At 43.9% G+C, this 14,747-nt stretch overlaps 1 protein-coding gene and 1 pseudogene across 1 annotated transcript in view; both read left to right on the top strand.

Moving 5' to 3' along the window:
- Positions 1-4,492: 4,492 nt before the first annotated feature.
- The window catches only part of Mup18 (major urinary protein 18), a 77,831-nt gene continuing 67,576 nt past the window's right edge, over positions 4,493-14,747 (top strand). Inside the window, exon 1 of the mRNA XM_063261290.1 lies at positions 4,493-4,540. Coding sequence (XP_063117360.1) covers positions 4,508-4,540 — 33 coding nt within the window. The 5' untranslated portion in view covers positions 4,493-4,507. The remainder of the gene's footprint in view (positions 4,541-14,747) is intronic.
- Mup4-ps7 (major urinary protein 4, pseudogene 7) lies at positions 9,054-11,516 on the top strand (annotated as a pseudogene).

The following is a 14,747-nucleotide window of genomic DNA, read 5'->3' as shown; positions in this document are numbered from 1 at the left end:
TGCTCCTGGGCCCTCCTCTACGGGAACCCAGAGGCCGTATACAGTTTCCTCTTGGGCCAGGGATGTGGACAGGGGTGGGCAGTGTTGGTGGTCTCTTCCGCTCTGCAGTCTCAGGCGGTGAGTTCTCTCTCCCACGGGGTTTGGGAGCAGCGAGCTGCTTGTATATTGCTTTTATTGTGTTTAGAAATGCACCTTATATCTCGGATCGCTCCAAGACATTTAATATGAAGGAGTGTTGGATTATGTCAAAGACTTTTTCTGCATCTAGAGAAATGATCATGTGATATTTTTCTTTTAGTTTGTATGTACAGTGGATTGCATTGATGGATTTCTGTACATCGAACCATCCCTGTATCCCTGGGATGAAGCCTACATGACCATGGTTAATAATGTTTTTGATGTGTTCCTGGATTCAGTTTGCAAGCATTTTATTGAGAATATTTGTATAAATGTTCATAGTGGAAATTGGTGTGAAGTTCTCTTTATTTATTGAGTCTTTGTGTTGTTTAGGTATCATTGAATTCTAGAAAGTGCTTAATTCATTTCTTTATTTCCAGTGGCTGGATAATGGAGCTGGGGGTCCAGGAGAGGACAGCACGCAGCTCAGGGGAGTATTTTGTTAAGAATGTGTTTGTACAGATTTTCATGTTTTATTTCTTTGTCATGGAGTATCAGAACGATTAACAGAATATCAGAGGATGTCATATTTAACTTTTGACATATCAAAGGAATGTCCCTTGAAGGAACATCATAAAATTTATAATGCATTTATGGTTGTATGAGGGATGCTTACATCACGCTGTGTACAATTACGACTCTGTTAAACACATAACGCCTTTGAGGCTGTACATGGGGTAGTTACACAGGCATAGTTATGACCTGGCTATTACTTCCATCTGAAAATTAAGCATGGCAAAGAGATGTGACTGTGTGTCACATTGACCAGGGGTGGGCTTGTAATGAATATTCTTGGTTGTCAACGACATCCGGAATTAACTAAACCTTTACAGACAATGCACGAGTGAGAGAGTGGCTAAGTCAATTGAAGATGGAAAGACCCACTTTTTTTTCTTTTTTTATTAACTTGAGAATTTCTTATTTACATTTTGAATGTTATGCCCTTTCCCAGTTCCTGGGCAAACATCACCCTAACTCCTCCCCCTCCCCTTCCATATAGGTGATCCCCTCCCCATCCTCCCCCCATTACTGCCCTACCCCCAGCAATTATGTTCACTCGGGGTTCAGTCTTGGCAGAACCAAGGACATCCCCTTCCACTGGTGCTCTTACTAGGATATTCATTGCTACCTATGAGGTTGGAGCCCAGGGTCAGTCCATGTATAGTCTCTGGGTAGTGGCTTAGTCCCTGGAAGGTCTGGTTGGTTGGCATTGTTGTTCATATGGGGTCTCAAGCCCCTTCAAGCTCTTTCAGTCCTTTCTCTGATTCCTTCAACAGGGGTCCTGTTCTCAATTCAGTGGTTTGCTGCTGGCATACGCCTCTGTGTTTGTTGTATTCTTGCTGTGTCTCTCAGGAGAGATCTACATCTGGTTTCTGTTGGCCTGCACTTCTTTGCTTCATCCATCTTATCTAATTGGGTGGCTGTATATGTATGGGCCACATGTTGGACAGGTCCTTAATGGGTGTTCCTTCTGCCTCTGTTTTAATCTTTGCGTCCCTATTCCCTGCCAAGGGTATTCTTGTTCCCCTTCTAAAGGAGGAGTGAAGCATTCGCATTTTGATCATCCCGGAAAGACCCACTTTTAATCCGGATATTTTTGAGGAGGGAAGGTCCACCTTGAAACTGGGTCACCCCCTCTGCTGACAGCTTACATAGAAGATGGGGAAGAAGGAAGATCCCTCTCTAGAGCCTCCTCTTACTCTGGCTAGGAGGTCCATTCCTTCATGAGCGTTAGGGCCTACTTTGGATTTCTGACATACATTGAAAAACAGCTATGACATCCAACCTTGTAGACTAAACAACTCCTGAATTCTTGGACTTTATGTTAATAGATTACCTGAACTACAGTCTGTAGACCATTCTAATAAACTAATCACACACACACACACACACACACACACACACACACACACACTGTAAGTTTTATTCCTCTAGGTAACCCCACTTAATACAATACCACAAAGACACTTACATTTTATTTGTATTGGGTAAGAAGTAATGAAAGCATTCACGAAAGGACAGGAACAGAAAAAATGTGCTAAGACAAACTCACAAAAAAGGACCAAGAACAGTTTCCTATGGAGAAAGACCTCAGACTATCTAAAGTAACTCCAGTAAAAGAATCGAACTTCAGAAATAGGGGTATAGGCCGCTGGTGGTGAATGGTGACTTTGTAACCATGACACCCTGGGTTCAATCCTCAGCACCCAAAAATCAAAAGAACAGAATGTAACTCCGAGGTTATAAGACTAGTAACCAAGGCTTTTAGTTGAAACATTAGCCTGAAACATTTGTAATGAAAGATGAGATTAATATTTTAATGTAGATTAAAAATGGATCCTTTGGAGCTGGAGGTACAGATGGTTGTGAACCACCAAGTGGGTGCCAAGAACCAAACCTAAGTCCTCTGAAAGAACAGCCCTATGCTTTTAACTGGTGACAAAGCTCTCCAGGCCTGACTTGTCTAGTTAGACGTTTTTTAGTTTTATTTTATGTGTATAAGTGTTTTGGCTGCATGCATGTCTGTTCACCACATATACCACTCCTGCCTGAAGAGGTCAGAATAAGGTGTCCTATCTTCTGAAACTGGAGGTTGTGAGCTATCCTGTGTATGCCAGAAACTGAACTCAGGTCCTCTGTGAGGGCATCGAGTGCTCTTATCCACTGAGCTATCTCTCCAGCCTCGACTTTTCTATTTTTAAAAAGGACGATAATGAGTACAAGTTTTGTGCTCCAACTCTCCAGCTACTGGCTGCAAATTATAAGCACAAACCTAACAGAGACCTAACATGCACAAAGGAAGCCCCAGCAATGCGGCTGTAGGATACAGCGCAACACTGAGGTTGGTCAGTAGAGGGCAACCCTACACATTGCTGCACTGGCTCTGTGAACCCCCAGCATAGATTTCTTGCTGTGGTTAAGATTCTTACTCTTTCGTCTGTAGATGAGCTTAACAGAACTACGCATGCGTAATTCCAGAGGCCGTGGTGTGGTTGTCGGGTCTGTCCTATTCTCTCCAGAGTTTCAGTCCTTATTTGGTTTGTTAGTAGTATTTGACTGGCTCCTCCATATTTTTATATATCTAATTAAAACTGTATTGCATAGTGGATGGATGAAACTGTATGAGATTAAGCTGAGCGCCACAAACAATTTACACGGAATGTCACACAGATTGGTACTTCTCTGCACTCTAACACAGTTATAGTCATTTTATTATTTATAAACAAATTTCTGACACTACATTTATACTGTATTTAAGACTGGAGTTTCATTTTTTTTTAATTTCCATCTCAAGTAGGTCCATTCTTTGTAGTCATTTGAAAACTATTTAAAGTTCCTTTGCATCTAAATAAAACCAAAGCGATCATGTCTTCAGAAAACCAGTTCTCAGGCTTACAATGAAATTACTTCTGAATTGCTGTTTATCAAATAAATTATGAGGGATAAAGCAATCATTGCCATATCATTTTCATAGACACATATAATAAGGCCATTTGTAGCATTTCTTGTTATATTTGACCATTTAGATTAATTTTAATGTGTGTGCGTGTGTGCACGTGTGCGCGCGTGCAGGTGCACGGCGAGGCCTGACAAGGGCACTTGGGCTGCAGGTGGTTGTGAGTTGCTCGATGGGGCTGCTGGGAACTTCTGTCCATCCTGCCCTCTGGAAGCATGTCTTGAGACAGTATCAACGACCGAGGTGTTCTGAAGTTTAAAACATTCTGAAGTTTAAAACCACTAATCATGCTTCAGTTAAAAAAGAATTAACGTCCACGGAAGCATCCACCGTTCAGTGAACTGTATGAACCGCCAGCACAATTCAGTTTCTGACCTGTAAAGGGCGGTTATATAGGTTCGGTTCAGTTAATGTCAGGGGGAGAAGTCCTATGATCAATTATAAAACTATTTGCAGCATAAAACACAGAAAATTATGAGTAATGAAGGAAGAAGAAGAAAAGGAAGACAGAAGCAAGAGGTGCCTACATCACGAAGGTTGAAACCAGCATCTCACCAACTCTCATGCATCCAGCATCTGTGTGGATCAGTCAATGGCACATAGATACCTTCACGCCCACCTGTACACAGGGATACGGACGTCAGGTTTCAAATCACTAGGCAGAGGTGTTATCCTTTTTGTTTCTCATGTACAGTTGTTTTTTGTTTCTTGTGGTGTTTTGTTTTGTTTTTTTCCTTCATTACTAACTTTCTTGGGTCATTTTTTTATTTTTGTTTTTGTTTCAATTCCACACAGGCTAGAGTTATTTGGAAGGAGGCACCCTCAAGTGAGAAAATGCCTCTAGGAAACTGATTCGGGAGGACCCACCTCACTATGGATGTACCACCCTGGGCAGGGTGTTCTGAGGTATATAAGAAGGCAGGCTCACAATGCACAGGGAACGAGCCAGGAAGCCATGTTCTCCTAAGGACTCTGCTTTAGTCCCTGCCTCCAAGTTCTCTCATAGAGTCCCCCCACCACACACACACACACACACACACACACACACACACACACACACACAACTTCCCTTCATGATAGACTGTAAGCTACAATAAACCCTTTCGTCCTTAAGTTGCTTTTGGTCATGATATTAATGGCAATAACTCTAAATTGTATCTACATAAGGATACAGAATACAGAATACCAATGTGTACTTAACACCTCACATTCTCTGAACACCATGTACTTTCTCTATAGACGTCCCTCTAATTCCAGCTATGGAGAGTAAGCTTACATGATCTCTTCCCAGCATGTTCCAGTAACTTCCTTCATGATCTCCTGCCTAAAGGTTTTCACCCTTCCTGATGCTATGACCCTTTAATACAGTTCCTCAGGTTATGGTGGCCTCCAACCATAAACTTACTTCGTTGGTACTTCATAAATGTCATTTTGATGCTGTTATTAATTGAAATGTAAATATCTGATATGCAGGATATAGGACATGTGACCCAGGTGGGGGTCACAACCCACACATTGAGAACCCAAAAAAAGTCCATCTCCACACGTTTGAGAGCCACTGATAACAATTTTTTCTCTCTTCTCCTGCCTTCCTGTTGGTCTTCGATATCCAAATGAAGCCAGATGAACTTTGAAAGCACACTTCTGACCATGTTCCGACTGTAATTCTAAAATGCTTCAGGTCCTTCCCAGATACATGAAAACCAACCCCTTCCAAGCTCCTCACAGGCCCACATAAGCTGATATGTGATAAGAGTGCCCACCAAAAATATGTACATTGGAAGCTTTACCCATAGTGCCAGGGTGTGATTTGGTGCAATTATGGTAAGATGAGGTATTCAGGGTGAACCTAAGTCAAGATGACTGACCAGTGTCCTCAAAAGAAAAGACTAGGATACAGGAGGGATCAGAGAAGAGACTTCCTGAAGACTCGGGAACACGATTCCACCAATGAGGAAGAGCTCAGAAGAAGCAAGCCCCATCAAACACCTTGCTCCCAGAGTTCTAGCGGCCAGAAAGGACAAAGTCTAATTTTTGCTGAAGTCACCCATACTGCATGAGTTCCAGAGGGCAGCCCCCGCAAACTGTCACAACTCCCTTTCTAGCCTTAACTCATTTTGTAATTCCTGTTTTCACTGTGTTCCAGCAATGTTTCCTTTGGCTCTCTGAACTATTTGTACTCCTCTTTGCCATGGCCTTCACTTATGTGTACATTCTCCCCATACCCTAGAAGGCCCTCTGCTTAGTTCCTGTTAGTCTGGTCAATTCTCTTGTGCTTAAAACAATAGATTATTTTATGTGTATGAATGTTTTGCTTGCATGTATGTCTGTGCAGCACATGCATGCAGAGCCCACATAGGGTGTCGGGTCCCTGGAACTAGACTTATGGATTCCTGTGGATGCTGGGAATTTAACCGGGAGTCATCTCTCCAGTCTCTCCCTCTTCTGGTTCATCCTGCCTGCCTCCATCAGCCATTGGTGACTGAAGGCTAACACTGCCAGGGCGCTGACCCTTCTGAGCATGCAGTAGTGTGGACGCATGGTTCCTGGGCTCGATGGCTTACAGATTCCCCTGAGTTAAATATCTCTGTATTGCAATGTTCCTGTGACAGATACCTAATTGGGGAGAGGACTCAAGCCCTGTGAAGAAAGACTACTCATGGATAGCAGAATGAAATTCCAGAAATCAGGATGCAGGATAGCTTAGAGTCCCCCAACCTTGAAGAAAAGACTGCTTGGTTGTGAGGAGTGTGAATAGCTAGCCTTCCCAACTGTTAACTGCTTCAGACTTCCTTGTCTTTGAGCTGAGATACTGGTCTCTTTGGGGTGCACATCCCGCCCACAAGATCGAGCAAAACTGTGGCATAGCATTTCTGCTTAACACAGGATAACTTCCCTTCCTTGATTCTGCTGTCTCCTAGCTCCCTTCGTCCTTCACAAGTTCCTGGCCAGTAATCTCTTTGTCCCCTAAAGTTTGTTTCTGCCTGTTTTCTGGGGCTCGCTCTAGGTTTTGGGAGTTAAGCAGGTGGAATCCAGTGGCTCCAAGCATCCTCTGACGCTGACACAAGCAGATGCTTTAGAACTGATGTTGATCCGGGGTCAGCAGTCCTATCTGTCACTCTGCTGGAGGTACTACAGAATATTTCCATCTGGGACATGAATCAAATAAGCCCGTGTTCATTGATGTTCTTCTTGGCCCCAAACACACCCTGGAACTATGTAAGTGACTCGAATGTTTCTGCAGGCTTTCTGAATGGGGTATTTATTCAATTTGTTGAGGGTAAGACTCAGGTAAAGATCATTAAATCATCTTCCTATTAGTCAGTTTCAGAAATGCTAGATAGTTACAAATGGGCCATTAGCTGGTTACACCTACACTCTTTAAACCCCTTACCCACCTGCTTTGTCTAGTCATTTCTTAACAGCCTCAGTGCTTCAGTCACATGAACAGCTCACATGTACTAAGGAGTGCTAAGTGGAAGGGACTGACTGTTGCCTTCTGCTGGGGAAGCATCTTCTCGTTCATTACTAGAAAAGTAGTAATCTATAGCCAGACGTAGTGCTACAACCTGTAATCTTAGCATTCAGGAGGCTGGAGCTGGGGACTGCCACAGATCCAAGACCATTCAGAAACTCAGGAAGCTCAAGGCCAGCCTCTATGTGAGTTGCTGGGACGACAGATCAGTGGAGACGTACTGGCTGTGAGGGCTGTGTGGGCTCCCAGCAAGGTCAGAGCAGATGCTCAGAACTCACATTAAAAAGTTGGTCATGGCTGCCTTTAACCCCAACACTAGGTAGATGGTGGAGACTGGAGGATTGCTGGGACTTACTGGCCAGTCAGCCTATCTGAAACACACTAAGTCCCAGATTCAGAGGGAGACCATGTCTGAAGGGGATAAAGTAAAAGGAGACACCCTGTTCTGTCTCCTGCATATACGAGCAAAGGCCTGTGCACATGTGTGCACACACACCATAATTAACCAAAAAAGGAAGAGGAGGGGAGAGGAGCAGGAGAAAGAGGAAGAGGAGAAAAGAAAAATGATAGTCCCCTAGTCAAGCATTTACCAAATGCTTGTAGACCAAGAGGGGCCAGTAGTCATGTCTCATTCAATCACAAGCTACACCCACTCCTCCATATTTTAAAGAAACCCACGTGCAGTTTCAGTCCGATGTGGCTGGAGCTCTACAGTGCTGTTTATTCCTCTTTCAACTATTTAGCCATCCTCCCTTCCTGTAAAAACATCCCGACATGTATAGTGGAGTCAATAAGAACAAAGGCTCCTGAGTCAGATGGACAGGCTTGGGTTTAAATCTAAGTTCTCTCGCTGACTGGCTGTATGGCCTTGTATAGTTACTTGATCTTTCTGAGTCTTAGCTAACACTCTGGAAAGATGAAAATAAATAGTACATACTATAGAGAGTTGATGCAAAGTGGAAATAAAACCTATCGAGGACTTGTCTCCTTTTTTAATTCTTTATTTCCCCACATCAAACACTATTTTATGTTTCTAGTTCCAGGGTAAAATCAATTTATACGGATACAAAATATGTTCCCATTTATAACTGTGTGTCTTTGTAGGCAGACTCTTGACATCATTTCTACTTGGACCTCCATCAGCAAATATGACTTTGAACATTCGTTTGTTTTTCTTTAATGATGAGATTATGTCCAGTCAGTTAAAGTCCAACGTTCTCTGAGGTAAACAGCTGAAGCAGTTTACCTTACTAAGTTAGTAGTTTGCATTCTGAGGTCCAGTTTTGGGGTGGAGGTTGGGGTGGGGGCTGTCAGCTTAGCTTCGGAAGACCCTTCCTGATAATTTTTTAAGTTAAGATTTATTATTTTTATGCATAGGTGCCTGAATGAGTGAGTTCATATGTACCACATGTGTACAGGAGGTCACAGGGGCCAAAAGAGGGTCATTTCCTGTGACTGGAGTTAGAGTCAGTTGTGAGATGCCAAGTGATTGCTGGGAATTGAACCTGGGTCCTCAGCAAGAACAGGTTTCAAAGAATCGGATTCCTTCTTTTGCCCTCCTTCTGACTTCCTTGGGCCCAGGTGTGTGCATGGTACACATGCAAAACCAATGCTCATACGCATGAAATGTGAATGAACCTTTTCAAAGAAAACCCAAGTAATTCATTTTCTTCGACACTCCACTCAAGTCTTGAAGCAAAGATTCTCTCCATGCTTGACCTTCCAGTTCAGTACCCACCTACTCCATAACTGGCTTTCTGATTCCAAGTCAGATCCAAAGTTGCATCTGGTTCCGGATGGCAGTCCTCTAGAACATCCACTGTTTTTCTTGGGAATATGTTTTGCGAAATGTATGAGTGATAGAATCAATCCATAGGATATGACATTGCCAAGTTTGAAAAGGGCATGAACAATCCTTGGCTTCACAACAATACATGAGAAAACATTCCACAAAGCCTGAGGGAAGGAGGGCCATATGAGAAGGAAAAGAAAAAACACTCGAAACCAGAGAGAGTATAAAGATGAGCAAAGTGCTGGAGGTGGAGTGTGGGCACCATCAGCAGAGAGATTGTCCTGGCAGAGAGGCAATTCTATTCTCTACCAACATGAAGCTGTTGCTCCTGCTGCTGTGTCTGGGCCTGACCCTGGTCTGTGGCCATGCAGAAGAAGCTAATTCCAAGAGAGGGAACCTCGATGTGGACAAGGTAGGCTCAGTGAATAGTAACTTCTGACTCAGAGAGTGCTTTGGAGAACTCTTGAAGCCAAGCGGGTCCTCTGAGGGGATGGGTACAGTGGCCTCTTCTATTAGACAAACGAATGACTTCAGACCTTGAAGTAAGACCAGTTATATTCTATTTAGATCTAACAACGTTTGGGGACTTCTGCTCTCACTGAGAGGCAGGGGCAGAATGTTAGGTATTGTGACAACTCTATCAAGCCAAATTCAAGAAGAAACATGTCCATGCGGTATCCCTACCCTCTTCTCCCTTAAGCATTTTCTTATCCATTACAGCTCAATGGGGATTGGTTTTCTATTGTCGTGGCCTCTGACAAAAGAGAAAAGATAGAACAGAATGGCAGCATGAGATATTTTTGTGCAGCACATCGATGTCTTGGAGAATTCCTTAGGCTTCAAGTTCTGTATTAAGTAAGTGAGGTGTCTGCCCTTAGCTGAGGAAGAAGAAATAAGCGCAAATTCGTGATTACTAAAGTATCGGACAGAAATGAAATAACCTTTAAAAAAAGCCATTTTGCTAATTTTGCAAAAATATTCAAAAGTAAAATGGAATCAGAAACTGGAGATACCTATAGAGGGTGAAGAAGCCAACCAGATCAAAATTCCCCTAAGCACCAGCTTGCTCTGTTTTACAGGGAAAATGGAGAGTGCAGGAAACTATATTCGGTTGCATAAAAAATGCCAAAGGATGGCGAATATTTTGTTGAGTGCAAGTATATAGAATATCTGTCTACATATCCACAAGGAATTTAGTAAACCCTACCACCTTTATCGTGTGTGTGTGTGTTTGCATGTGTGTGTGTGTGTGTGTGTCTGTGTGTCTGTGTGTCTGTGTGTCTGTGTGTCTGTGTGTGTGCGTGTGTTTTACTGGGGATTGAAGTGAGGAACTCGCACCTTCCAGTCAAATTTTCTACTAGGGAACTCACCACAACCCCTTGTAGAATCTCAAGCACTTCCTGAAATGGTTGATTTAGCCAGGGACACGGGGTCCATCTAATAGCTAGCACCCTGTGGCAGGCAAGGGGGATAAGTATGGTGAGGTGGAATCTGGTACTGCCCGGTAGCTAGCACCGATGCACATTGCTCAGGATGTAGCCATGTGAGACGGCAGAATTATGAAAGACAGATGTGTCGCTTGAAGGTGCTGAGGGAGGCCAGTGAACCTCAGAGAGGATGAGAGAGAGAGTGAGTCGCTGCTGTGGCTAAGTGTTCTCTAGTGGGCGTCCTCCCAGGGCCCCTTCCTTAGAAGTTACTTCATTAACTCCAGAAAGCTACAGATGGGTAGCAGCTGACATCCCCGTCCCCATCTCTTCCAGGATATGTATTTTAATGATTTTTATGTTTGGGGTAGAACAGGTAAAGGGTTTACATAATTTCTTGCAGACCAGAGAATTTCTGAGCTGTGTCCCATTTCCTCCACAGATGACAGAGGGAATACATTTAATATACTTAAGACAGACTATGACAATTACGTCATGTTTCATCTCGTTAATGTCAACAACAGGGACACCTTCCAGCTGATGGAGCTCTACGGTAAAGTATTTCCACATGGACACTGATCTTGGGGTGGGAAAAGAGGAAGGAAACTCTAGCTTTAGTATGGTCTTCCCGGCTTGGTCCGCCTCTTACTCACTTCCTGAAGATCAACAATGTTCACCTGTACCCTGCCTCAAGCACAGAGATGGGCACACTCTGAAATCTCTCCTTGTGCCAGAAGGCCATTCCGTGGATGCCACATTCAGGATAGATTGGACCCACACCTGTCAACCATGTCACCAGCCATTTTCTCATCCTTATGGGGGAGCCCCTGTCCGCTCACTTAGTTCTGTGGTCAATGCCTAGGACACAGCTGCTATACTCACTGCTGCTCTTTTCACAGGTAGAACAAAGGATCTGAGTTCAGACATCAAGGAAAAGTTTGCAAAACTATGCGAGGCGCATGTAATCACTAGGGACAATATCATTGACCTAACCAAGACTGGTAAGTCAGGATTCACTTATTTTTCTCGTTCTGAATATTATATCATAGAAGAAATGAACCTGGGGGATTGGCAATCAGGCATTTGTTGAAAGCTGGAGAGGCACCTCATTTCCTCATCGGAGAATAAAGTGGACCTAGTACCTGAACACGTTCTTGTTCTCACTCTGCAGATCACTGTCTCCAGGCCTGAGGTTGAAGAAAGGCCTGAGCCTCCAGGTGGGCAATCTCCAGTGAGAGCAAGGGTTGGGTGGGCATGGACCGGGCCCTTCCAAAAGCATTAGTATTGTGCCTCCAAATTATTATAAGAATAATTTGATAAGGAGTCTTTGAGGAGAACTTGAAAAATGGCTTTGAATTATGTGGATTTGTGATTATCTGGTCCTATTTTGAGCTCTAAAGTAAAGTGACACAAGCACTTAGGCAAGAAAACAAGGGAGTGAGTTTTCCATAGTTGCTGGATGGTTGTGTAAAAAGGGCTCAGCGATGTGTTAAGTGTCATTAAGAGTTAAAGTTTGAAACAGAGAGTAGCAGGATGTGAGTATGACTGGTCTTCAGGGTCTGTGGTCCCACTGCATCCCACTCTGGACAATAAGATCTTCATCTGGACTCTGTACACCCTTGGCTTCTTACCTGGAATTGGAGTTGCATGATCTCCATTTCTCCTACAGTCTGGAGAGCAGACTCCTTTGACCCCTCTTTCCCATTTCCCAAGACTTCACTCAGACAATGTATGAAAATCTTTATAAGTGGCCAAGGCTCATCCAATTAGACAAGATGGATGAAGCAAAGAAGTGCAGACCGACAGGAGCCGGATGTAGATCGCTCCTGAGAGACACAGCCAGAATACAGCAAACACAGAGGCGTATGCCAGCAGCAAACCACTGAACTGAGAATAGGACCCCAAGAGAAAGAACTGGAAGAGCTTGAAGGGGCTAGAGGCCTCATATGTACAACAATGCCAAGCAATCAGAGCTTCCAGGGACTAAGCCACTACCTAAAGACTATACATGGACTGACCCTGGGCTCTGACCTCATAGGTAGCAATGAATATCCTAGTAAGAGCACCAGTGGAAGGGGAAGCCCTGGGTCCTGCTAAGACTGAACCCCCAATGAACAGGATTGTTGGGGGGAGGGCAGCAATGGGGGGAAGATGGAGAGGGGAACACCCATAAAGAAGGGGAGGAGGAGGGGTTAGGGGGATGTTTTCCCGGAAACCGGGAAAGGGAATAACACACGAAATGTAAATAAGAAATACTCAAGTTAATAAAAAAATAAAATTAAATTTAAAAAAATAATAAAAAACAAAAAACACCATGTAGCCCATAAAGAAGGGTAGGGGGAGGATTAGGGGGATGTTTTCCCGGAAACCGGGAAAGGGAATAACACTCAAATGTAAATAAGAAATACTCAAGTTAATAAAAAAAATAAAATTAAATTTAAAAAAAATAATAAAAGACAAAAAACACCATGTAGCCCATAAAGAAGGGGAGGGGGAGGGATTATGGGGATGTTGGCCAGTAAACCGGGAAAGGGAATAACACTCGAAATATAAATAAGAAATACTCAAGCTAAAAAAAAATAAAATAAAAAAATAAAAATTTAAAAATATAAAAAAAAAGTGGCCAAGGCTTTCACCATTATTCCTCAAGGCAATGTCCATTCTTCGGAGCTTCTTATGCCAAAGATTGTGGAAACAAGCCTCAGACCTTTCGTTACTTCATTTTTCATAGGCCATGCATAAGGAAAGAGTCATTTATTCTATGCCTTTAATCCCTGTTTTCTGGCAAATAATGTTGATTAGATTGCAGGGCAAGATCTATTTCTTCATCCTTTGTTCTATACAATAGAGTGCCTGTCTGTCCAGAAGTCAATCCAAGAAGTGCTTAATGGGTTCCTGTATTCTTTCTTCCTGGATTACTCAGTGCTGAGTGGAGACTTCAGGATTCCAGCATCACCATTTCCTGTCCATGGAGTATCCTGAGACAAATTCTGCGATCTGACTTCCATCCTGTCTCACAGAAAAGTGCAATCCTCGTCACTCCAGCATCTTCCCTAGATACCCAGGATAACACATCGAAAATTAAAAGCTTTCTTAAATTTCTCTTTGCCCCACCCATGATCATTCCACACAAATTTCTTGCTCTTGCAGTTCAATAAATGATTACCCTTGCACTTAAATGTATGTCTATGTGTCCAGAGGGCTAACCCATGAGAGAATGAGGTGACCACCTGAGTCCTGTGCCCAAGATCCTTCCTCATGTCCCAGAATCTTAGCTGAGTCTCAGGATTTCACCACCTCTAGAGCAGTCCCAAGACGTGATGAATGCTGTCTAGGGCGCCTGCCTTAGAGGCTTTATAAGGACCATAGACACATGAGACTTGCTGACGATTCTTCCATCCATAGACTATCTTTTCCAACAGATTGAGGAGAGACACATTGTCCCGCACTACGTCTCGCCAGCAGGAACGACGCGGCACACACAGGATCCTACTGCAGAAAAGCTTTAATGCGTCTTGAGAGGGAGAGTATAAGCTTACAATGCGGAGACACCGAGTGAGGAATAACCGTCCCTTATATAGGAAACTATCCTCGCCTAGGACGTGTCACTCTCTGACTGGTCGCTGCCAATTATGCCAGATGACGTACCAAAACGTACGTGTCCCTTTGAGTAGGGAAGTTACCAGGCGCCTGCGTATTGCCCTTTTTACTAGGTGCGTTCTGCCGGATGCCGGTGCCATCTTGTAATGGAGTTTGTGAGGATAGCTCCTCACATATGTGAGGACAGCTCCTCTGACAGCTCCTCACATCTGTGAGGACAGCTCCTCGGACAGCTCCTCACATCTCCCCCTTTTCTGTTTTTTTTTTTAAGCAAACAGGACACCCAGATATAGGAGGGCGAAGACAGAGGTCAAATCCTCGTACAAAGTTGGCGAACCTGTACAAGAGAGATACCCTTAGGCTGTTGTTGGGACCCAGGGCACTCCCGACCCATCGCACTGCCATTTTTCGAGGGAGGGAAAACTGGGGCAGAAACCCTCATGTAATATGACATGCCTTCCATGGAGCGTATTTGGTAGAACTTCCCTGTGCGATGCTAAGCTCGTCACCCCTCATGGGCTGCTCAAGCCGGACACTCTAATCCTGTGCAATGAACCAAGGTTCTAGGAGTGCAAGAGCTGTCTAGCCGGCGACCTGTTGCTTGAGCATAGTCAACCAGATATCGGCTGACGCTCCTTGTTCAAGGGCTACAAGCGCCTGGGTGATCACTACTTTGTCCTTTCTTGTTTGAGATCTCCTCCTGCCTCTGCCTCCTTCAGCAAATCCTACCGGCGTGCGCCACCACAACCGGCTGAGATCTCAATTTGCAAAGCAACCAGAGGAGTAACACTAATCCACAGCAGAGGATCACTCCAAAAAGTC

Source organism: Rattus norvegicus, chromosome 5 (assembly GCF_036323735.1).
Source record: "Rattus norvegicus strain BN/NHsdMcwi chromosome 5, GRCr8, whole genome shotgun sequence".
NCBI classification, from domain to species: Eukaryota; Metazoa; Chordata; class Mammalia; order Rodentia; family Muridae; genus Rattus; species Rattus norvegicus.
Note: the sequence above shows the minus strand (reverse complement) of the source record. Positions and strands in the feature narration are given on the sequence as shown.